The sequence below is a fragment of the Rhinopithecus roxellana genome, chromosome 9 (assembly GCF_007565055.1).
Source record: "Rhinopithecus roxellana isolate Shanxi Qingling chromosome 9, ASM756505v1, whole genome shotgun sequence".
Classification (NCBI taxonomy): Eukaryota; Metazoa; Chordata; class Mammalia; order Primates; family Cercopithecidae; genus Rhinopithecus; species Rhinopithecus roxellana.
In genome coordinates this window covers 50,093,931-50,120,374 of record NC_044557.1, presented here as the reverse complement: position 1 = coordinate 50,120,374, position 26,444 = coordinate 50,093,931, and the positions used below count along the sequence as shown (strand labels likewise).

The following is a 26,444-nucleotide window of genomic DNA, read 5'->3' as shown; positions in this document are numbered from 1 at the left end:
AATTCATTCCAGGCACAGAAAAAAAGAAAAAAGTAAGTAGAAGAAAATGAATTTTGGTGAAAAGACCCCCCCAAAAAAATCAGAATTTCCTAATGCAGTTGATATGACTCAAGAACTTACTGAAAATATAATATCTAAGTCCTCATACTAGACTTACTGAATCTCTAGGGGAAATCGCTAGGGAGGAACCTGGGGATCTGCATTTTCAACAAATGCATATGATTTTTTTAATCAGGAAAGCTGGAGAAACCATGAAATATACCTTTCCAAGTTTTATAAAGAAAACATGTTTAATATAAATAACATTAGAAATACCACGTGCAATTTCCTATCAATGAGTTTGAAATTAGCTAAACTAACTCAAGGGAAAGAAAAAAAGACAAATCAGAGTAGCAATGCAAAAGGTGATGAAAGTTCTAATACCATCGCTCCTAAAGGCCCCAGGCTCAGCAAGGTTTCTGAGAAAATTCTATGAAGCCTTTATCAGATAGATCATTCCTGTTATTTAAGGTGTTATAATACATTAGGCGAGAAAAAGTGAAAAGGAGTGTCCTAACTCATTCTGGGAAGGTACTGTAACCTTTCAAAGCTGAAACTGAACAACAACAGAACAAGAAGACTATAGACTAACATCATGTATAAATTCAAGGATGATTTGATATTAGGAAACTACATTAGAAAATCTACTATGTTAGCAGATTAAAGGATAAACATCATATGATTATAAGCATTCAAGAAAATCTTGGTAAAATACTTGACAAGAAGAATCAGGAAAAATTCACAAGTAATCTAGATTATCTATCACAAACCTATAGTCATTAATATACAATAATTGTAAAACATTTTAAGAACTTCTTTTTTTTTTTTTTTTGAGATGGTGTCTCACTCTGTGGCCCATGCTGAAGTGCAGCGGTGCAATCACAGCTCACTGCAACCTCCGCCTCCCGGGTTCAAACGATTCTCCTTCCTCAACTCCCCTAGTAGCTGGGATTACAGGCGCCTGCCACCAAGTTCAGTTAATTTTCCTATTTTTTGGTAGAGACGGGGTTTCACCTTGTTGGCCAGGCCAGTCTCGAACTCCTGACCTCAAATGAGCCACCCGACTTGGCCTCCCAAAGTGCTGGGATTACAGGCATGTTTTTACATACCTGGGATTACATGGCCTCCCAAAGTGCTGGGATTACAGCCTATTGTAAGAACTTCTATTAAGATCAAGAATAAATTAAAATCAGGGCTGGGCGCGGTGGCTCATGCCTGTAATCCCAGCACTTTGGGAGGCCGAGGCGGGTGGATCACGAGGTCAGGAATTCGAGACCAGCCCGACCAACATGGTGAAACCCCATCTCTACCAAAAAATAGGAAAATTAGCTGGGTGTGGTGGTGTGTGCCTGTGATCACAGCTACTTAGGAGGCTGAGGCAGGAGAATCGCTGGAATCCAGGAGGTGGAGGTTGCAGTGAGCCGGGATCATGCCACTGTACTCTAGCCTGGGCAAAAGAGCAAGACTGTCTGAAAAAAAAAAAAAGAAAAAGAAAAAGAGTAATTAAAATCAGCAACAAAACAAGGAAGATCACAATTACCATGCCAATTCAATATTGATTATATTTGAAAATCCATTAAGAAAAGTCATAACAACATTGGAAAGAAGACAGTAAAACTCATTTGTAACGAAAATGACAAATAGATTATTTAGAACACACAAGAAAAATTTTTTTAAAAACCCATTAGAACCAACTAATTGGAGCTAAAACATTTCAGCAAAATGAACAGACACAAGATCAACATCAAGATTACACAAAAAAAAAAAATTTTTTTTTTTTTTTTCTTTTTGAGACAGAGTCTTGTTCTGTCACCCAGACTGGAGTGCAGTAGTGCGATCTCAGCTCACTGCAACCTCAACACCCCGGGTTCAAGTGATTCTCCTGCCTCGGCCTCCCGAGTAGCTGGAATTATAGGCATGTGCTACCACACCTGGCTAATTTTTTTTTTTGCATTTTTAGTAGAGACAGGGTTTCATCATGTTGGCCAAGCTGGTCTTGAACTTCTGACCTCAAGTGATTCCCCAGCCTGGGCCTCCCAAAATGCTGGGATTACAGGCGTGAGCCACCGCACACCCGGTGTGAAGAAAACATTTTAAAAAACATTACTAAAAAGACACAATGAATACAGACATAAAATATCTCTCAATGGGAAGATTCAGTATTGTTAAAATAGTAATACACAATAAACTCTCCTTGAAATGCAAATGTTGGTCAGATGCAAAGCGCTACGAAGTCTCATTCATTGCAGTGGGAATACAGGAGTACAGACACTTTGAAAGACAGTTTGGCCTTACATTACAAAAGTAAACATACTTTAAAAACACAACCCACCACTCTCACTCCTCAGTACAAATGAATTGAAAACTTATTTTCACGTAAGAGCCTGCACACAAATGTATATAGCAATGTTTTTCACAATTGCCAAAAACTGAAGTAACCAAGGAGCCTTAATAAGTGAATATTTAGTGATAAAAAGAAATGAGAAGTCAAGCCACAAAAAACATGGAGAAACATTAGATGCACATTGCTAAGTGAAAGAAGCCAATGTGAAAAGGCTACACATACTGTAGGACTCCAATTATGTAACATCCTGGAAAGGACAAAACTACAGAGACAGTATTTAAACACAGTGGTTGCAAAGGGTTTGAGGGATGAACAAATGAAACATGACAATATGAATTTCTCAAACCCACAGAACCAGTACAACACAAAGAAGGAACCTTAATGTAAGGTAATACAAACTATACAAACTACGGACTTTAGTCAATAACAATGTATTAATAACGGTTCATTAATTGTAACAAACATATCACAGTAATGCAAAATGTTAATAAGAGAAAAACTCTGAGTGGGGTGGGAGGACATATGGGAACACTCTACAATCTGCCCAATTTTTCTGTAAATCTAAAACTGTTCTAAAATATAAAGTCTATTAATTTGAAAAAGCTAGCTTAGAAACAAATTATTTCTATTCAATAATTCAACAAATGTTTGTTCTTCAATACTGCTCAGAACTGCATTAAGATACCACAATAATATTTGATTGGAGAGATCACTGTTCATACATATCAATGGTTCTTGACTAGGAAGATTCTGCTTTCCCCACCTCCAAAGACATTTAGTAATGTCTGCAAATGCATTTGGTCATCACAACTAGGAGAAGGTAAGACGTTACTGGCACCTAGTGGACACAGGTCAGGAATACTGCTAAACATTCTATTAATATAATGCACAAGACAGCCCCCTACAACAAAGAATTACCTGGGCCAATATGTCAATAGTGCTGAAATTGAGAAACTCTGATACCTATGTGCCCAGCCACCTCACCTGGCAGTGTGCAGCCTATGGTAGCTGCAAAATAAACATCTGTTGACAAATGGATATAAGAAAGACTGAACAGATAAAACCGAAAAAAGAAGGAAAGGAAAAGGAAAGAGGAAGGACAGGATGGTAGGCTCCCTGCTCATGCAGAAACATGGGGCAAAAAATTAAAATCTTATGTAACAGGTATGATAGCAGAAGCTTAGGCAAACCATCTCATCTCCACAAGACATAAGACCACACCCGCTGACTTGGTTTCTTAATGAACGTATCCCAAGCCTTACTTTCAGCCATTATGACTTCTGGGTTATAAGACATATCTTCCTAACTTTATGTTTAGTCTTTGAGAGGTTAAGTTTCGCATGAACTTTATGGTATATCCATTTCAAAGCACGATGCAATTGTCCTCACTCTAAAAGTACATTCAAATATAAAGAAGAAAAAAGTAGAAATACTAGAGTAAATACCATTTTTTCTCCATTTTAAAACTACGATATGAAAAATAACTGTTTGCATATACACAGCAAGTTTCTTTAATATTCAGTTCACACTTGAGAGTGGATGTGGCTTTAAAGAGGGTACATCATGAAGGAGTCTTCTGGTGATGGTACAGTACTGTATCTGTATTGAACTGGTGGTACATGAAGCCATATGCGTGACAAAACTGTACAGAAACACACAGACACACGCAGGTAGAAATGGTGAAATGTGAACAAGCTCTATGGGTTATATTCATGTAAATTTCCTGATTTTGATACTAAATAGTTGTACAAGATGTTAACACTGGAGGAGGCTGGTGAAGGGTGCATGGGACCTTCCTATACATTTCTTTGCAACTTTCTGTATATTTATAGAGGTAAAAAAAAATACAATAAACTTGTGATATCATTTAGTTCTCCACGAAACTTACCACACTGAGCTCTGATCTACTTGATTAATAAAATAATAACTACATATTAGAGAAAGTTATTTTACACTAGAAGTTATGACCAGAGGAACAAAGTGGAAAAGAATATATTTTCCTTAAATACCACTCTCCAAGGACTATTATGTTTTAGATTATCTCATTTAACCTCCAAAACTGTTCTGTAAGGTAGTCGCATATTATCCTCTTTTCATAAATTTTTAGGATGCTAAATTTGTCCACGGTTACAGAGTTAACATGGTAAGTGGCTGAGCTGAGACACCACATTACCTCCTGTCAGAGGCTAAATCTAAACTTTTTTTTGAGACAGAGTCTTGCTCTGTCGCCCAGGTTTGAGTGCAGTGGTGCGATCTCGGCTCACTGAAAGCTCCGTCTTCTGGGTTCACGCCATTCTCCTGCCTTAGTCTCCTGAGTAGCTGGAACTACAGGTGCCCGCCACCACGCCCGGATAATTTTTTGTATTTTTAGTAGAGATGGGGTTTCACCGTGTTAGCCAGAATGGCCTCGATCTCCTGACCTCATGATTCACTTGCCTCGGCCTCCCAAAGTGCTAGGATTACTACATTATGACTGTCTCCCATTTTAACCTGGAATACCTGCCAATCTTCATAGCAACTAAACTGTCAAATGGATCCCCTTACTCAAGCTTCAAAAGAACAGGAGTTGGAGGAGGGGGAAGCCTTCATGTATAATACTGTCTTTGACAAAAATATATCATTTGTCTCAAACCCCTTAGTATTGGCCCATGATCCCTAATCTGAAACCTTAAGTGCCAGGTGTGTTCCAGAATTCAAAACTTTGTGAAATTTAGAAAGGTAGCAGTGGACAACATGGTAGCTCACCCCTGTAATCCCAGCAATTCGGGAAGCTGAGGTGGTATGATTGCTTGGGACCAGGAGATTGAGACCAGCCTAGGCAATATGGCAAGACCTCATCTCTACAAAAAATCTTAGTATTAGCCAGGCATGGTGGCACATGCCTGTAGTCCCAACTATTCAGGAGGCTGAGGCAGGAGGATCGCTTGAGCCCAGGAGGTCGGAGCTACAGTGAGCCATGGTGGTGTTACTGCACTCTAGCCTGGAAGTCAGGGCAAGACCCTGTCTCAAAAAAACAAACAAACAAAGGTAATGGCATATATATTGTATATTACACTATACTTGGAGGGGGTTTAGGGGTCACACATCATGATTAAATACATTAATATTTCTGCAGCAAAATGCAGAGATATGCATAGTAAGCACGATAAGTAAAAACCATAAATAGCCTTCCATCAGTTCTAGCCATTTTGCCATCAAATTAGTTTACCAAAAAAAAAAAAAAAAAAAAAAAAACCTTTTGGTTTCAGAGATTTCAAGCTTGTGGAATTGCAGATTAAGGGCGTAAAAACATTTAACATGTTATACATAGAATATACACACCTCCATCCCATCTCCAAAAATAAAAGCTAATTTTTGAAATCCTTAATTAGAAAAAGTAATGCCATCTTACACCAACACCTTAAAAGGACAGGGATTACCCACTCCTTGAAAAGATACCTGAATTCATCCTCCTATTAAGTGATGAACAATCATCCAAAAGACATCAGTTAAATGGCTGCTACCAACAGAACAGGTTCCGGAAGCCTCTGTAAACCGGCCAATAGAATGATGACAGTTGGATTGTTTTGTCAGATGTCACTAGCAATAATCAGAGGTGGTGAAAAGGCTAGGGGAATGCTATTTGAAGCCTAGCAGCATAAAAGATGAACAGTATAGCTTTGAGATCCTATAAAAATCACACACATCAAAATGAATAGGAAGAAAGCAAAGTGCACAGAATCAATAGCCAGATAGTGGAATGTCAATTACAGTTCTTCTATTTCTTAGCTGTGCCCTCTCAGTGCCTCAGTTCCTTCATCAGAGAAAAGGAAAAATACTACCACCTATTTCAAAGAGTTATTGTGAGAGAGATAAATCTGTTAATGCATATATACTATTTAGAACATGCAGGGCACAAATAGGAGCTATTATAACTATTTTTCAGATTGTCATAGATTTCCTTACAGTTACTATGCAATGTCATGAGAATTACGATAAGACCTTCATTTCTAGTTCCTCACATTCGTTTTATTTTGACCTTAAAATTTTAGGCAAGGATAAATAAGAAAGAAATGTGAGAACTGAACTTATTATCAATGGAAAGAATCTATACAGTATCAGACAAGCTGTAGAGGTATAAATTAAGATTCTACGATGAGGAAAGCCTCAATTTCTTCTCCTTTTTACATCAACATCTGAATACATCCACATGCCAAAACATACAACTAATTAGTGGTCAATGGATATTTTCACCGATGTATTAAATCAGCTGAATATTTTAGGAATAAGAGCGAAACCTCCAAATCCATATTCAAGCTGAATATCCCTTATCTAAAATGCTTGGAACTAGAAATGTTTCAGATTTCAGATATTTGTTTAAATTTTGGAATATGTGCATTTACATAATCCGAAAATCCAAAATCTGAAATGCTCCAGTGAGCATTTCTGAAATTTCAGCATCAAGTCAATGCTCAAACAGTTTCAGATTTTGGAGCATTTCATATTTGAGATTTTTTAGATTAGAGATACTCCACCTGTATTAGAAATAGTAGCAATTTTAACTGATCTGTTCTTAATTTAGAAATAATCTGAATAATCCAAGATGATATTTCCTTTTCTGCTTTGCTAACAGAACTCTCACAGACAAATGTTCTTACTAGAAAGTAGGTGAAAATCAGAAAATACATGAACTTTGCTCATTAATTTCATAATAGTTGTATGTATTCTCTTTGTTTTCTAGCCACCTTAAATTAAGACTAAAAAACTCTACCTACTGTAAGTACTTGGGAAACCATTGTTTAGTCTACTTCTTTTTTTAATTTTTTTTTTTAAGGGGAGCATTATTAAAGAAATTAAATTTTAAAAATATCATTCATGTGTCAGTTCTCAATGTTTACAAAAACTCTCAGACAACTCCTGGTAAACATGCCCCAAATACCAACCTTGGGTAAAAATACATAATTAAGACTTATTACTGGCCGGGTACGGTGGATCACGCCTGTCATCCCAGCACTTTGGGAGGCTGAGGCAGGTGGATCACTTGAGTCAGGATTTTGAGACCAGCCTGGTCAGTATGATGAAACCCCGTCTCTACTAAAAATACAAAAATTAGGGGGACATGGTGGTGCACACCTGTAATCCCAGCTACTCATGAGGCTGAGGCACAAGAATCTCTTGAACCCAGGAGGCAGAAGTTGCAGTGAGCTGAAATCCTGCTACCGCTCTCCAGCCTGGGCAACAGAGTGAGACTCTGTCTCAAAAAAAAAAAAAAAAGAAGACTCATTATCAAAAAGGTCCATCTATTTTAATGTAAATACTGAATTGCTTCTTTACGTATTTCTACTTCTGAATACTTTCCCATAAATGGACAAACACAGGGAAGAATACAGGCTCTTGAATAAAAAGACCAGGATTTCAACTTAATTCCCAACCTGTGTGCTAATAATCTTAAAAACATCCTAAGATGTTGAAGTTTCAGGAGACTCACCTGAAAGAGTTAATATACAATGACCAAACAAAACATTTATGAATCTTATAACTGAGTCCACTGAGGATTATAGAGGACATCTTCCTTACGCATTCCTTCTATAATACAGTAAAGCTTATTTTTGGAAAATAAACTTTCTGAGAGCTATTCAACTCCCAGTACATTTTTCCACCAAGTTAGATGCCAAGAATAATAAATCTATATACTGAAAGATGGGATAAAAGAACCATTCATTACTAACTTTTACTAAGAAATCAATGAATTAACTAAAGTTCTTTCAGAAGCATATTTTATATCATGAATTACACAGTACTTTTTGTGGCGTAAAGCTTAAGAATCTAGCTCTCATATATGCACTTGCTTAGTAAAAGTTCTGACCTCTAAAATATTTTTGAAATATCTTCCTAAACAATCCAGAAAGTTTCAAATTATTAGGAAAAATTTCAGGCATTGTAATTTTTAAATTCCTATCATAGACTAGAATATTAAGAAAGACTGCACAGGCTGGGTGCAGTGGCTCATGCCTGTCATCCCAACACTTTAGGGAGGCTGAGGCAGGCAGATCACTTGAGGTCAGGAGTTCGAGACCAGCCAGTTGCCAAAGAGGTGAAACTCTGTCTCTACTAAAAATACAACAACTTATAGTTGGGCGTGGTGGTGGGTGCCTGTAGTCCCAACTGCTCAGGAGGCTGAGGCAGGAGAATTGCTTGAACCCAGGAGGCAGAGGTTGCAGTGAGCCGAGATCGCACCACTGCACTCCAGCCTGGGTAATAGAGCGAGATTCCATCTCACAAAAAAAAAAAAAGACTGGACTGCACAAAAAGGGAAGTGTAGGCATCGATGGATACATAAACTTTATTTACTTTTCCTTTAAACAAGGTGTCAAAAATAGCCTTGCTTACCAGTGTCATCGGCAGGCTCAGATGTGAGTGGTTTTGGAGCTGGTGTATTTTTGGGTCTGGCAGCAACCTGAGATGGAGATGAAGGTGTGTTGTCTCCATTAACTACATATGAGCAGCATGAGTTTTGGACTAGAGTGCTTGTAGGTACATGATTATCTATTCCATTCGTGCCTTCAACAGCCAACCTTGAAAAAAAATGATTTATTTCAATCATTTAAGTACAAGTCAACAACATTTCATGAGAATTTTCATAAGAATTATTTATTGAGTTCTCTTAAGTTTCTTTTTTGTTATTTCTTTTTAAAAAATTTTTTAGATTCTATTTCTAAACAATTGAGTTCTTATATTTCAAGTAAAATGGGACATAATTAACAAAGATATGACATGTTTTATATTAAAGTTTTAATTACTTTTCAGTTCTAAGTATATCCATTCTGCACATAAAAAAATACTGAGGTATACAAACATACTAAGTCAAAGTAAATAAGGTCTCTCACAACAATACTCAAGTTGTACATTTTAAATATTTAAGACTAATATTAATCTATTTTAAAAGCTCTAAAAGTAGTTTCAGAAAGTTCATGAAATTATATGAATCATAAAAATCAAGTACAAACTACTGTAAATTTTCTTTTTTTTTTTTTTTAGAGACAGAGTCTCACTTTGTCACCAAGGCTGGAGTGCAGTGGCTCACTGCAGCCTCAACCTCTTAGGCTCAAGTAATCCTCCTGCCTCAGCCTCTTGATCAGCTAAGAGCACAGGCATGCATCACAGTGCCCAGCTAATTCTTTAAACTTTTGTAGAGAATGGATCTCCCTTTGTTGCCCAGGCTGGTCTCGAATTCCTGGCCTCAAGCGATCCTCCCATCTTGACCTCCAAAGTCCTGGGATTATAGGTGTGAGCCATTGTACCTGGGGTGAAACTATTGCAACTTTATTAAATCTTGAAAAATAAGTGAAAAACAGTCTTCAACTATTGATTACAAATTAGCATATACTAGGCACTAAAATCATGACTACAGGATGATCAAAAAAGCTAAATATTATATCCCAGAACTATAAAAATGTATAGTATATACATTAGCAAGTAAGTAACTCTAACAACAAAATCAAACATTTTAAGTCTTATTGGCAGTGGAAGGAGCTGAGCGATTTGGTGAGACATAGTGTTTAAAAAAAACAAAACAAAAAAATTTTAAAGGAATTGGAAATTGTAAGTGGCCAGGAGTGCTTTTCCAAATACACAGGTCATCCCATATCTACTCTCCACAGAGCAGCCTGAGCATTGTTTTAAAAATACAAACCAGATCATCATGTCACTCTCCTGGTTAGCCAACAAATCTTTTGAAAATCAACCACACCTTTATCCCATCTTCTCTCTAACCTATTTCTCTCTGAGCTCATCCTTGCTCACTTTGCAGCAGATATCAATTTTATTGAATATCAAAAACATACTGAACAGTCTTCAAATGTTTATTACAAATTATGATATGCCAGGTGGTAAAACATAATAACTATGAAATTATCAGAAAAGGTTAAAGTTCTTCCCTCAGAACTCTGCACAGATGGTTCATTCTTGGCTTATTAATCTTAGCTCAAATCACACTTCCTCAGAGACGATTCCTTGGCATCTCTTAAAAATAGGCTCCCTTCCATTCCTGTCATCTTGTCCCGTTTAAATGATTTCATAGGGCTTATCGCTATGTCCAATTAGTGTATTTATGTCTTCTGTTGTTTACTATATATATACACACACACATATATATACACACATATGTGTGTGTGTGTGTGTGTGTGTATATATATATTTTTCCCCGAGACGAAGTCTTGCTCTGTCACCCAGAGCCGGAGTGCAATGGCGTGATCTCAGCTCACTGCAACCTCTGCCTCCTGGGTTCAAGCAATTCTCCTGCCTCAGACTCCCAAGTAGCTGGGATTACAGGTGCGCACCACCATGCCTGGCTAATTTTTTTGTATTTTTAGTAGAGACGGGGTTTCACCATGTTGGCCAGGCTGGTCTGGAATTCCTGACCTCATGATCTGCACACCTCAGCCTCCCAAAGTACTGGGATTATAGGCATGAGCCACCATGCCCAGCCTACTATCTACCTTTATCTCACCAGAATGTAAATTTCATGGGAACACGGCTGGTATTCTTAGTACTTGAACTAATGTCTGGCATCAAACAGGCATTCAGTAAGTATCTGTTGAATGAACAAATGATTAATGAATCCCACCCTCCTTTCCCTTGTCACCTATACATTTGGAACAAGATGTGTTTAGGAAGTTTGGGCAGGTGAAGACTGAAATGATTGTGATTTGTACACCCCTCCCCAGGCAACTAGAAAGAATCAGTGATTCAGAAGTCTAGGTAAAATAACCCATCTGAATTTCTCCTGGTACTATAGAACTAATCTTTAATTCAAAGAGTCTTACTATGCAATCGACAATATTTGGTAGTAATTCAAGCTCCTCTACCCATCTAAAATTTTTTTAATTACATGGACATTAAATATATTTACTTAAGCCAAATATACATTCAGAAGGCATACTTATCTGTTCAAGTGGTCTAATGAGAATCACTAAAGGGCAAGTTAGAAGAAACGATACTAATAACTATAGATTAATAAAGGTCACACTTTGTCATATACCAGTATGCTTTTTCAAAGGTAATGAGTCCGTTTTACAACAGTATATTTTTATATTTTCAGGTGCTAATTCCACTTTATTTGATCTATTATTTACTTTTATTCCAATTTAAATTACTTCAAACAAAAAAGCCTCTATTAATTGTCATGAACTGTGAATGCCAGGGAGTTTCTGAAATGGTAGAATGGTATTATCTGAGGGAAGGCCACAATGATGTCTGAAAGAAGGCCACAATCTGTGGAGCATTTACCTTCTCATGATTTACAGCATAATGCCAATCCAGAGAGCGGTATGATACCTATTTATCCACAGTAACTGACTGTACTTACAAATATGTCTAAATACAGATTTTAAAAAGCCATTTTCAATAAAACGAAATAAAGCACTGTACAAGCTACAACATAAATGAACTCTGAAACATGCTAAGAAAAAGAAGCCAGTCACAAAAGGTCACATACTGTATGAATCCATTTATATAAAATGGCCAGAATAGATAATTCACAGACACAGAAAAAGTAGATTTATGGGCACAGGGAAAAATGGAGAGTGAGTACTCATGCATACATGGTTACTCTTTAGGGTAGAATGTTCTGAAATCACACAGTAGAGAAGGTAACACAACTATGTTAATATATTAAGAACTACTAAAACATATACTTTTAAAAAGTGAATTTCATGATATATGTATGATATCTCAATAAAGCTGTAATTTTTTAAAAAGCTACTTTCACAAGAATTAACCAAATGACATGTTTAGACATAAGCTTCTAAATTCTGTGGCAAATTCTAAACTAAGGTAAAATATAAAAATTCTTACTCAGGAAATATGTTCCACATCATGTCGCCACCCATATTCAAATAAAATATTCTACCTGGCAGTTGTCCTTGCTGAAGGCTCTCCATTTTCATGTAAGGCATCACCATTTTGCTGTATTTCTACTGAACGACAAGAAAGAAAGAAACTAGGTTTTTATATACTTCTTGCTCATTCTTTTTCCTTTAAATTTTACAAACATATAAAGTTAGCTTACTGGTTGGAGATGAGCTGCAGTTTGTTATATTTTCTTGCTCAATCACCAATCCATCAAGCACAACTGTCAATTCACCAGTTTGTGCTATGCCATTCTTGTTTTCCAAGGAAAGTTTTAATTGTTCTTTCACTCTTTCCACTAGAAAGAAGAATATTCTAATTTAAAAGCTTTTGCCATACATAAAAATGCTTCAGAAATCAAAATTACATTTCAAGAATCACTCTAATTCAGTACTTGACATTTGGAAGGAATTCTTTGCACGCCTTTGACACTTAGTTAAGTAATTCCTTTTTCCCCCTCAATCCCATGCTTTCAATATCACCTTTAATTGCTTCTGTGCATATTATAAATGTTGGAGAACATATAAATACATCTAAATAATAAGTGTATCAATTATCTAAACTTGCTTTTCAGCTTAAGGTACCACAGAGGACTCTTGTGGCTGAGGCAAAATTTCTGCACAAGAGTCAAGTAAGTTTGGTTTCAAATTCCAGTTCTGCTACTTACTGGCCGTGTATTCAGTAACTTATTCAAACGTCTTTAGGCCTTGCTTTCTTAATTACAAAATGGAGACGATGGATTTCAAACTAAAGGGACAGTGTTGAGGACCAAATGCAAAACCATACAGACAGCCCTAGCACCACTTCTGAGGCACAGTTTACATGCTCGATAAATGCTACGTATTGTGACAATCGTTTATCATCGTTTTTATATTAGGATAAATACTTCCTTCTCATTATTAGAACAACTAGTTCTTACTTAAATTCAAGGTCATTTTGCTTCAATTTCTGTTAGACTATATATTTAGACTATGTATTAAGCGATATATTAGATTTCTATATATTAGACTATATATTAATAGTTATTAGAGGGGGCTTAGAGAAAAGGAGAGATGAAGGTAAAAGGATACAGCTTCAGTTAGAAGGAATTTCTGTTTCTTTGAGATATTGCACAGTGTGATGTACACAGTAAATAATGTGTTGTACATTTAAAATTGCTAACAGTAAATTCCAAATGTTCTCATCACAAAAAAAAAAATAAGTATTTGAGGTGACAGATATGTTAATACCCTTGGTTTAATTATTCCACATTGTATTAATTGATCATAACATCACTCCGTATCCCATAAATATATACAACTACAATTTGTCAATTTATAATTTAAAAATAAAAACTAAAAGAGAAAGTTATCAGTGATCACTTTATTATTCAAACTGAGGCCAAATACTTCAATCTGATCTTCAGTGGCTTTCTGCAGTTTTTGCAATCAGGGAACATTTCACGTTTTAGATGAAGTCCTTAACTTTGATCTTTCCTATATTTAACAAATTTGGGTGGGGAGGGGAGGTTCTCCATCTACCAAATGCCCAGAATAAATATGTTCACAGTTATCTATGTACAGAAAAGACAAGACAAAAATCTAGAACTACTAATCACTGGACAGAAATTCTTTGTGGCTAGGCCTGGTGGCTCACACTTGTAAACCCAGCACTTTGGGAGGCCGACACAGGAGGATCCCTTGAGCTAGGAGTTTGACACCAGCAACACAGTGAGATCTAGTCTCTATAAAAAATTTAAAAGTTAAGGCCAAAGGCCAGGCATGGTGGCTCATGCCTCTAATCCTAGCATTTTGGGAGGTGAGGTAGGCGGATCACTTGAGCCCAGGAGTTCAAGACCAACCTGGCCAACATAGCAAGACCCTGTCTCTATTTTATTTTTTAAATTAAAAATTAGCCAGGTGCAGTGGGATGTGCCTGTATTCCCAGCTACTCAGGAGGCTGAGATGAGAGGATCCTGTAAGCCCAGGAGTTCAAGGCTGCAGCAAATGATGAATGCACTATTGCACTCTAGTGGGAGTAACAAAGTGAGGCTCTGTCTCAAAAAAGAAAGAAGGAAAGAAAAAGAAATTGTTTGCAAAAAAAAAAAAAAAGTTTAAACCATGTAATAAAAGAAGACCTTATAGAATACCCCAACCATTTGTAGCATCACAGACCTCAATTCTACTTTACATCCAAAAAAAAAAAAAAAACCAAAAAAAAAAAACTAATTAAACAACTAGAAAAACTAAAGGAAATATGAAAGCACACACACAAAGAAACTATAAAAGCAGCCAGGCACAGTGGCTCACGCCTGTAATCCCAGCACTTTGGGAGGCCTAGGTGGGCCGATCACAAAGTCAGGAGATCAAAACCATCCTGGCCAACATGGTGAAACTCTGTCTCTACTAAAACCACAAAAAAATTAGCCGGGCATGGTGGCAGGCACCTGTAGTCCCAGCTACTTGGGAGGCTGAGGCAGAATTGCTTGAATCTGGGAGGCAGAGGCTGCAGTGAGCCCAGATCGCGCCACTGCACTCTAGCCTGGGCGACAGAGCAAGACTCCTTCTCAAAAAAAAAAGAAAACTACAAAAGCATGAATTTCAGCTTTCTCTAATAATCAATATCTGAAGAAAACTATATTGACTGACATTCAATTTCATTCTTGTCATCTCCCATGGTTTCAAGTGTCTGGAATTTGGTGATTTGGTTTCTCCTTAAAATATACAGCTGTTTGACCAGATTCCTAAAGAACAGCCTTTTAAAATCTCTTTAGTGTGTTTCTTGGTAAGTTCTTTCCTTTTTATTTATCTGTAAATGTCTGCATTCTCATCCTCAAAAGACAGACTTGTTGGGCATATAATTTTATATTGGTAATGATCTCCTCTCAACTTTTTGAAGATATTTTTCCACTGTCTTCTCCTATTACTAATTCTGCAATTCTAATTCATAAATCTTTGCAAATACCCTGTTTTTCTCTACAGCTGCTTTTTAAATTTATTTGTCTTTGGTATTATGCATTTCACTATGATATGGGGAGGTAGACCAAAAAACAGAAACATTCTGTTAGTGGTAAGTGCATTGAAGGAAATGAGCAAAGCAGTGGTAAGGAGGTCTCCTTTAGGCTGGTCAGGGTTTGACCCTGACCTGGTCACCTAGTGACCTGGTCACTAGGTATGACTTTCTCTTTGCTCTCTTGTTTGGGACAGTATGAATCTGTGGACTCATGTTTTTCATTAGTGTTCAAAAACTTGCAGCCATTCTCTCTTAAAATATCTCCTCAAAAATCTGGCCCATTACCTATTTTTCATAAATAAAGTTTTATTTGAACACAGTCACACTCATTCATTTACATTATTTTCTATGGCTGCTTTCACGTTACAATGGCAAGTTAATTGGTGTAACAGAAACCCTATATGGCCTACATGCTCAAATGTTTACAATCTGTCTCTTTACGGAAAACCTCTGCTTATGGTGGCTTGTTCCCTTATGTTTATTCTCTGACGTTAGCTTAAACTAATTATAAGCTAATTTTTACCAGTTGTTTGATGATATGCCCTAATTTTGCAGTGGTTTCATTGTACGCCCAAGAGTGTGACTAGAGGAGTTCAAGTTCAGCTCCCTTATATCTGGCTATTAGCCAAAAGCTCAGCATCATTAAATCTGCTATTGGTATGGCAGACTATTCTAATTCTGGTTCATGAGATTTTCTTTACCCCAATCCCCTCATCTCCTGGCTTTTTTTTTTTTTTTCTCTTTTAAAAGAATAACAGTTCTCTACCTTTTTGCAAAATCATCAATGCCGCAAAGATTTGTTCAATCCAGTACCTAGGTATTCTGCAGTGGGAGGGTGTTTACAGTATATATTATTTTACAATTCTGAACATGGAAGATTGAGTTATAACATTTTGGATCATAAAACTAGAAGGACAATCACATAAATAATTCCCATCTACATGTGAATGTATATGTGTGTGTCAGAGGGAAAAGGATATCATTCTGTCACAGTATAAACAAACCAACTCAGACATATTTATCCATTCAATATTTGAGTGCCTACAGTGTGCCAGGCACTGTAGCTGGGGAAGAAGCAGGACAAACCCTGACCAGCCTAAAGGAGACCTCCTTACCACTGCTTTGCTCATTTCCTTCACTGCACTTACCACTAAAAGAATGTTTCTGTTTTTCAGTCGACCTTCCCAAACAAACTGAAATCTCTAGCAGAGCAGAGAGAGATCTTGTCCAACTAATTCAATGACGTATCCTCAGCAGCTGAGAGAAGGTAGGTGCTTAAGAAACATTTAAACTAAGTGATTAAGGTAGTCCTGTCCTAGGGGAACTTACTCTTGTAAGGCAGAAGCTGATTTTTTTCATACCTTCTAGCAATTTGAGACAGAACAACTTGAGTCTCTGAGGAGGTAAGTATATAAGTAGGTAATTTGTTCTGTAAATCATGGATTTGTTGAAAACGTGTTTCACAGATTTCTATTTAGCTCAGAGCCACATTCTGAAGCAGTTTTTAAAAACTGCTCAATGTATTATCTATTGCTGAGTAACAAATTATCCTAAAACTTACTGGCTAAAAATAACAATAATCACTCATTATTGCCGAGAACTCAAGAGGGGCACACACACATCTGGCAGGTGGGGGTGCTGGTTGCTGAGAGGAGACCTCAGTGTCCCTCCACAGGGCTTTGTGAGAGTCTTCCCAATGGTTGCTGATTTATTTCCCACGGTGAGTACTCCAAGAGAACAAGGCAAAAGCTGAAATGCCTGTACGACTAAGTCTCAGAGGTCGTCCACCATCACTTCTGCCATAATCTAGTGATCACACAGATCATCTCTGACGCAGTGTGGGAGGGGACTACAGAAGGGTGTTGGAACACCAGAAGGTATGAAAGCTTGGAGGCCATTTTAGAGAATGGCCAACGTACTCGTAAGTATGAGATAAACCAAATTTTTAGAAACAAAATGAATACATAAGGTTACATGGCTTGTTAGTGACAGTCCCAATAATAGCAAAGTTTTCTAATTCCTAAGTCTTTTCATTATATCATGCTAGGAGTCAATGTTCAACAATTCACAAAGTTAAGCTCCCACTTCCTACCATGTAACCAAAAATTTCAGAATTTATATACTTATTTATTTATAATAAATCTGTAATCCTAGCACTTTGGGAGGCTGAGGTGGGTGGATCACTTGAGGCCAGGAGTTCGAGATCAGCCTAGCCAACCCAGAGAAACCCTGCCTCTACTAAAAATACAAAAATTAGTCAGGCATGGTGGCACATGCTTGCAGTTCCAGCTACTCACAAAGTTAAGTAGTTAGGGTTATCCCTAAGAGCCTTGACGGGAGGTTGAGGCAAGGAGAATGGCTAGAACCCAGGAGGCGGAGGTTGCAGTGAGCCGAGATCGTGCCACTGCACTCCAGCCTGGGCGACAGAGTGAGATCCTGTCTCAAAAAAAATAAATAAATACAAATTAAAAAATAAAAAGACTAATGATTAACTGAGAAAAAAATAACAGCTCTTATGAATCAGTGAGAAAAAAACTGAACAAACCAATAAAAAAATGTACAGAGCATGAAACAATCATAAATGATGAAGTATGAATGATTAATAAACATCTGACCTTATTAATAATCAAAGAAATGCTTTGATAATAAAACTCATCTTTTTTACCTATTAATGTGGCAAATATTTACAAATGGGCACTGCCATATGCTACATTGTGTATATAAATTAGCAGAACTTTTCAGGAAGGCAGCTGAACTTCCTGAAAACTTTGCATTCCCTTTTACCTCCCTGTAATTTCAATACAAAAAAATTTCTAAAGAATAAAGAGGCACTTATATCACTGAATGTGAAAATACTGTTTATTCAAAGCTTTGACTTCAAAATGTCTGAGTTTGTGTTGATAGTAAGTGAATTTATAAAACAAAATTTGTCTTAGTATAAACTAAATAATTAAACTAAATAAGCAAATTCACTCAGTTAATAAGGCTAAAGAAAATTATAAAATAAAATCAAATTTGATTATGCTCTGTCCAGTACCACAAATGACAGATTTCTCTGCTGTATTTCCCCACCATTCAATATAAAGAGAGGATTATTCATTATAAATCATTTTGGACATAATTTACTTTGAAATGACCTTAATGGATTTCAAAATGCTTTCCTTGACAAAAACTAAGCTCTTGGTTCTATTAACACCATAAAAAATAAATAAATTAAAAACCTCGGTCTAATTATCAGTATTTGAATGGCAGCCATCTCACTCCTCTCTGGAATATTTAAAGTGGTTCTCTCAGTCTCAAAATTGAAACACAAAGTGAAGTTCTGAATATACTCCAATGTGTATGTTAGCTATACTATTCCTACAGTTTTCACCTATGGGTATAGTGACAAAGATTCTCTCTTTAATCAAACTCTAGTCAGGGTCCTCAGAACCTTCTTGACTAGGCCTCAAGAAGGTTCTTGATTTGGCCTAGAAAAACTGCAAACTCAGCCCAAATTATTTCATCGACAACTTCACTACCACAAGCACCACTTGGACCACCATTGCACACACACTGAAAGACTTCAACAAGCACTACCATAGTTCCTAACAGTTCAAGGCTCTTAGGGATAACCCTAATTCCCCTTAAAGCGCCTGCCTGAGAAAACTTAAGGCTGCCAAAAGAATTTACTGTCTGTTGTAGCCAACACCTGATGATAGGCCCCCGACTACTCCTTCTTAGAGGTTTTACTAAAAAGGGCTTACAATGGTAAATACTTCCTCTGTCTCCTATAACATGTGAGTGTCTTTCTCAAGGGCCTGAAAGACATTCCTTTAAAATGCAATCATCGGGAAGGATAGGGCTTTTGTCTCCCTGTCTCTGTGGGAGGACAGAATTCTGACTTTGTTACTTGCCATCTACCAAACACAAGGGCCTAATTGCATTTACACTGACCAAGCTTTTGTAATTTTTCATTTTACTGACTCTACTGAGCCTCCATTGAACCCCTCGCCCCCACTCCTTCATTCTCCTTTTAAAAGACCCAGTAACCTCCATACAAATCAAAGTTGGGTTCGGTTCATGCTGGAATCTCTTCCTTATTGCAAAAACATATTACTGATTAAAGTATGTCCTAACCCCTCTAAACAGTGTCCCAGCTTTGTTTATCTGTGACAATAGAGGGATTTTTCTTTCTCCTATATACTTTAAGAAATAGTGAGGCTGAGTAAGTGAAACATACCTCAGATATCAGTATCTCACACTGGTGACATGAAGGAAAGAAAGCTAAAAATACCACACATCTCTGCAGAGCCAAATAAATAATTTCCATAGTTTGGAATGTTGTTCAAGTGACCTGAACACAGAACTGAAGGTTAACTGAGGCACAAATGATGGCTTAAATCCACAAACATTCTGAGACAATGTATTAGAGGATTAAAGGAGCAAAATCTTTGGGCATCAACCAACTGGGCTTATACAGAACAGATGAAGGTTAAGGATGAAAGCTCACTAGGACCTAAATGTGAAGAACTGGAACAATCTCCCTAATAAGCCGCAGTGAGTTGTATTCTGAGGAAAACAATACAAATAATTTATGTGAGGTGAGTCTTGGGTTTTATTTAAGGTTATAAATGGTTGTAATAACACATGCCATCAAGGGCGAATAAATTAAAAAAAAAAACTTCAAAAATAGAAAAAATGCCTATTCATATAAATCGCTCCCCCACCATGACCCCAAATATATCAGAAAAGACAGATGAAAAACCATGAAATATAGGAGAAAACAATAGGGAGCCTTGAACAAAGGAAAAAATTAGCCTCATAAATCTGAAAAGGAACAAATGATCTCAACAACTGCAAAATCTATTTTGATATGGTAGACTGTTGGGTTCCTACTATGGTAGAATGGAGGAGTGGTCAGAACCACATATTCTTTCTATGTTTTGTATGTTTCTTCCAAAAACTCAATAAATGTTTATTTAATGAAGAAAAATCCCAGATCTAAGAAAGTAAAAAAATACAATTAATTTTAAGGGTTTCTAACTTTAAACAAGTTATCAAAGCATATCTGAGGTAAAATATGCAACTTCTTGGAAGATAGGAAGCTTTGAACCAAACATATCAAAACAACAAAGGCATCTTTATTTTAAAAAATCATAAATATGAAGAGAATTCTACTGGCTGTTAGCAAATGGTAATATATAAAATTAAAAAGCAACTCAGGTCTGATTTAAAAGACTGCAGAAGTCAAAAGAATAAATCCTTATGTTCTATGAAAAACTTTTAAAATCTTAGGCAAATAAAATAAGAATTATTGGTTAATATAATCTACCAAGATGTTTAAATAAAATTATTAAGAACTATTATAAAAGAAATGACATTTTGAAGACTAAAAATACAACGGAAAACATGAAAATTTCAAAACAACATTGTAAGCAAGAAAGAAAGGAATGACAAACAGTATCAACCAAAACCAGAACACAGACCAAACAGATGACACAGTGAAATACCTAGGGGAAGAAAAGGCAATAAGGCAATATGATTAGATTATATTAGTATGTGTGCCAGGGGAAACACAAAAGACAAATGGCAGCAAATCATAATGAAGGAGAAAACAAACACAGATTTCAAACTAACAATTAAGAAAATACTCAAGGAGCTTCCAGAATTGATCCTTACAAAAAAGACAACCTAGCCAAGTGTAGTGGCATCAGAAGACTGTGGTGGGAGGACCGCTTGAGTCCAGGAGTTGGAGGCTACAGTACACTAGGATAGCACCTGTGAACAGTCATTGGCCTGGGCAACATTCAGAAAAGAAAAAAAAAGACAATCTGATATCTAGTGATAAAATTAAAACTCTACCTAAGAGAAACATAAAAGTAGGAAGGAAAGCAAAGCTATTAAAAAAAAAAAAAAAAAGGCAGAGATAAATTCTGATTTTGCAATTCAAACACAAAAGAGTCTGATACCGCACTGACCAATACGGTAGCCAGTGGCCACATATGGCTATTTAAATGTAAATTTAATTAAAATAAATCAAGTTTAAAATTAAAGCCTTTAGTTCTACATGCCACATTTCAAATGCTCAACTGCCATACATGACTAAAGGCTACCATATTGGATAGCAGAGATACAGAACATAACCATCACTGCAGAAGTTCTACTGGACAGCAGCCCTTACTGAACAGTGCTTAAATGAAGCTAACTTTTCATTATGAAGACGGAAGAAAATTATATAAAAATATAAAACACCAGCTAGGTTGTGGTGGGTCGTGCCTATAATCCTAGCACTTTCAGAGGCTGAGGGAAGCAGATCACTTGAGGTCAGGAGTTCGAGACCAGCCTGGCCAATATGGTGAAACCCCATCTCTACCAAAAAATACAAAAATGAGCTGAACATGGTGGTCCATGGTAGCGCACGTCTGTAATCCCAGTTACTGAGGAGGCTGAGGTGGGAGAATTGCTTGAACCCAGGAGGCAAAGGCTGCAGTGAGCTGAGACTACACCCCTGCACTCCAGCCTGGGTGACAGAGTGAGACCCTGTCTCAAGGGGGGAAAAAAAAAAATTATATATATATATATATATATATATATATATATATATATATGAACGTATCAGTAAAATTCACTGGTACTGGGATTACAGAAGAATATATTTTAAAAGATTAGAAATCAAGGTTATGGTCAAGACAAGTGGTAATACAAAGTAGACTCTCTGTTATTATTCACAGGCTGACTATTTTGGTACTCCCTTCTACCTTTTTCACAAGATTCTTGGTATTTTATCCTTTAAGTGGTTCTAATATAAATATCTTTTCAATAAAAGATAAATGCCTAATACACAGGACCACTGCTAATGAAAGAATGTGAAAATAAGGGTCATTTAAGATATATATGGCAACTAATAAAAATAATTTAGCTTAACAAAAAGTTGGACCACTTCTGCTTCGGTCTGATGACACTCCACAAAATTCATATGTTGAAACTTAATCACTACCGTGATAGTATTAAAAATTAGGGTCTTTAGGAAGGGATTAAATCACAAGGGCACAGCCCTCATGGATGGAATTAGGGCCTTTATAAAAGGACTTGAGGGAGTGGGTGTGCCCTTTTCTGTCCCTTTTGCCATGTGAGGACACAGTGCTCATCCCTGTCAAGAGGATGCAGCAACAAGGTGCCATCTTGGAAACAGGAACTGGATCCTCTCCAGACTCGAACCTGGCATCTTGATCTTGATCTTGGACTTCCAGATTCTAAAACTGTGATAAATGTATTTATGTTCTCCAGAAATTACCCAGTCTCAGGTATTTTGTTATAGCAGCACAAATGCAGTAAGACAGTATCTACAGAAAAAATTGAATCCTACATGTGAATGATACTCAAAGTTTCTTCAGTTATAGTCATTACAATTAGTTTATGTTTTCATTTGTGGAATTATTCATTGTACCTCCAACCCATTGCAAAAATAATTTTAGGCAAGCTTAAGTACATTTATGTTGAAAGGTAAGGATAGTTAAGTAAAAGTTACATTCTAATAGCACTTAGACAAAAATAATTGAGTATATACCACAGGGCTTGCATCATTGTCAAGACCACCCCCCACCCCCAACACACACACACACACACACACACACAAAGAACGAGGAGGAAAGGAAGGGACAGAATAGCCAGCTATATGAGTGGAACATAAAATGATAAAATGTGTACTCAGGCTAGGGTATAGCAGCTGTTCACAGTCACAATGATAGTTCACTGCAGCCTTGAACTCCGGGCCTCAGGAGGTCCTCTTGCCTCAGCCTCCTTAGTAGCTACCTTAGATATAATTTTTTATGCACTCTCCATAATAATTCCATCTATGTTAAAGAATGAAATTAAAAACACACTAAACAAATGTAAAATTATTGAAAATACCAAGGATATGATTAGTGATCAGGCTGCTTTCAGTATAGGAGACCCAGCAAAGCATACTCAGAAGATAATGAGAAGACTAGCTGAACACAGCAGTCAGGGTATGAATGTGTAGGCAGGAAATTAGACGAACTGAACTAAGACTCTGTAAGGCACTGAAAACAGGAGTTGAACTTGATCTTATAAAAAAGTGATTTTCAAACTGGTTTCAGGAGCACGGTACCCCCAGAAATTAACTCAAGAATTGCTGTGGATAACAAGAGTAAGGACATGTGAGCATGTGCATGACTGTGTTGTTCAATACTGCTTTATGTTTTACATACAGTAAAATTTTTATATAGAATAAGATTCCATGGTAAGATTTTACTTGAATAAACCAGTTTCTCTGTTAACATTTTAAAAAAATATTTGGCTGTGGACTCTGGGAAGCACTGAAAAAAACACAAGAGAATAAGACAGTGTCTACATTCAAGTTGCTCATTAATTCCATTTTGTTTGTGATCTACAACTGTCACAAATGTTACCTCGGATTCCTACAATAACTTTCCCACTATCACCAAACCATGTTCTTTCATCCTTTAAAACTACTCTTGAGAGCCCCCACATATACTTCTGGTAACAGTCACCTGCTCCATATTGTAATCTGCCTTCAAGGACTTTAATCCTGTCTGCCATTCATTCACACCATAACTTTAAAAAAAAATGTCTTGCCAGAAATCACACTGGAAGTTTTCATGCATGCTAGATCCAGGGATCTTCCTGAGCAGCTAGATTGTCTTTCGCTGTTCTCTTCTTTCACTGCCTCAACACCTAAAAACTCAGCCTACTTTCTTTCCTCTCAGGAGATTCCTCTTTCACTTCATCCCTTAAAAATCTATCCTCTGCAAATAGACGAGGAACACAGACACACTGCAGAACATCCCTCCACTGGAGCGTTCTACAGAAATATACACAATTCTATTCAAGGTGCTGACTATCACACATTTTCTGTATAGCGCACACCTCAGAAACATAGTATCTCTATCAATAACCTTGCCCCTCAAATCAGAGTTTAAGGATAGGAACAGAAAACGTTTTTAGTACTGAATATTTTTATTCATCACTAGGATGTCATGCTTTTCTTGGGTTACCTATTTTGTTCTTAGCAGTTGTTTATTTATTTATTTATTTATTTTGGAGACAGTGTCTTACTCTGTCACTCAGAGTTGAATGCAGTGGTGTAATCTTGGCTCACTGCAACCCTCACCTCCCAGGCCCAAGCGATCCTCCCACCTCAGCCTCCCAAGTAGTTGGGACTACAGGCACATGCCCGGCTAATTTTTTGTATCTTTGATAGAGCCCGGCTAATTTTTTGTATTTTTGGTAGAGATGGGGTTTCATCATGTTGCCCAGGCTGGTCTCAAACTTCTGAGCTCAGGTGATCTACCTGCCTCAGCCTCCCAAAGTGCTGGGATTACAGGCGTGAGCCACCACCCCTAGCCTGTTTACTTCTTTTTAAAGGTAAATATACAATAACCCCAAAATTTAACTAGAGTTCATTCAACTGATACTCAACTAAAACTCAGAGTCCAAGTGCTAAACCAAGAGACTGAATCAAAGGCAACCAAGAATGCTATCATTTATAAAAGTATTTTTAAATTGCTTCAAGGCTGTCTTGAACCTTATTAATTTTATATTACTTCTAATCAAAATTAGGCAGCTAAGAATCAGAAAACTTATATTTTAATCACAACCTAAAGTTATGTGTATACTCTTGACCAACTCACTTAGATTAAAATCTAATTTTAATTACTTTAAATTATTTTACTCATTTGTCTATAAAATAAATGACTAAAACTAATACCCATAAATGTCTTCTATCATAAAAGGATTATGATACTATCATGAGATTAAATTCTCCAAATAAATTTATTTACCTTTTGTTTGAGGCTGAATTGTGTCCCCCACCAAATTAGTATGTTAAAGTTTTACTCCCCAGTACCTCAAAATGTGACGTTTTTAGAGACTAGATTTTTGAAGAGGTAATTAAGTTAAAATAATGTCATTAGGGTAGGCCCTAATCCAATGACTGGTGTCCTGATAAGAGGAAATTTGGACACAGACACATATACAGAGGAAAGACCATGTGAAGATACAAGGAAAAGATGTCCATCTACTAGCCAAGAGAGGCCTCACAAGAAACCAGCTCCACTGATACCTTAATCACAGACTTCCAGCCTCCGGATATGTGAGAAAATCAATTTCCATTGTTTAAGACACCCAGTCTGTGGTATTTTGCTATGGCAGCCCTTGCAAACTAATTTACTGACTTCCTAGGTGTGCAGGATGCTACTACAATTTCTGAAGCCATCTATTCACTGTATGTTTATTAAAGTTTATTTTTCCTGAGCATATCCTATTTAATTAAATCACAGAGATAATTTGTATTTAGTTAGTTATTTTTTGAGACGGAGTCTCACTCTGTTGCCCAGGCTGGAACGCAGTGGCGCAATCTCAGTTCACTGCAGCCTCTGTCTCCCGATTCAAGCAATTCTCCTGTCTTGGCCTTCTCAGTACCTGGGATTACAGGCACCTGCCACCACACCCAGCTAATTTTTGTATTTTTAGTAGAGACAGGGTTTCACCATGTTGGCCAGGCTGGTCTCGAACTCCTGACCTCAGCTGATCCGCCTGCCTCAGCCATCCAAAGTGGTGGGATTACAGGCGTGAGCCACTGCACACGGCCAAGGTAATTTTTAGTTTTAACAATTTGTGAGGGCTTCATTTCAAAGTGTAATGACATCACAACCTTCCTAGAAGATCATTTGGCAGATAAGTGGATAGTTATCTTTACATGGAGGTTCAGTAGAGTCTAACATAACAGAATTGAAAACAATCTAGATGTCCAACAATGGGAATATGGTTAAATAATAGTAATAATCCAGGCAAGGTACTGTATACTTAAATAACCCATTACTTATTTCTGAATCAAGATGAATTGCATGACTCATTGAGAAAAAGAAAAAAAAAAGCCATGGCACAGCAGAGAATCAAACTTACAATGCTTTAAGAGAAAAAAAAAATGTTTTAAGCTGAATATATAAAAATTATTATGGTTTATACTACTAATTACTAGTTCTAATTATTATATGCCATAATCACATTATATTTTCTTAACTCATAACTCTTTATTTCCAAATGCTAGATCAAAACAGATCTTTAAGTTGCATGTGGATTTGCAGAAAGAACTTTTTTAAAGATCAACTTGCTATTTTCATCATTAGCATTTCATCCCTTACTTCATTCAGCAAAC

General features: G+C 36.8%; 1 protein-coding gene across 3 annotated transcripts in view; it reads right to left on the bottom strand.

Moving 5' to 3' along the window:
• The window catches only part of WWP1 (WW domain containing E3 ubiquitin protein ligase 1), a 121,919-nt gene that overhangs the window by 56,295 nt on the left and 39,180 nt on the right, over positions 1–26,444 (bottom strand). For 2 of the 3 annotated variants that reach the window (XM_030937434.1, XM_030937435.1), the window contains 3 exons: positions 12,432–12,569; positions 12,273–12,339; positions 8,753–8,937 (listed from right to left, as the gene is read on the bottom strand). In XM_030937434.1, the coding sequence (XP_030793294.1) occupies positions 8,753–8,937; positions 12,273–12,339; positions 12,432–12,569 (390 nt within the window). The remainder of the gene's footprint in view (positions 1–8,752; positions 8,938–12,272; positions 12,340–12,431; positions 12,570–26,444) is intronic. The other variant, XM_030937436.1, reaches the window with a different exon arrangement.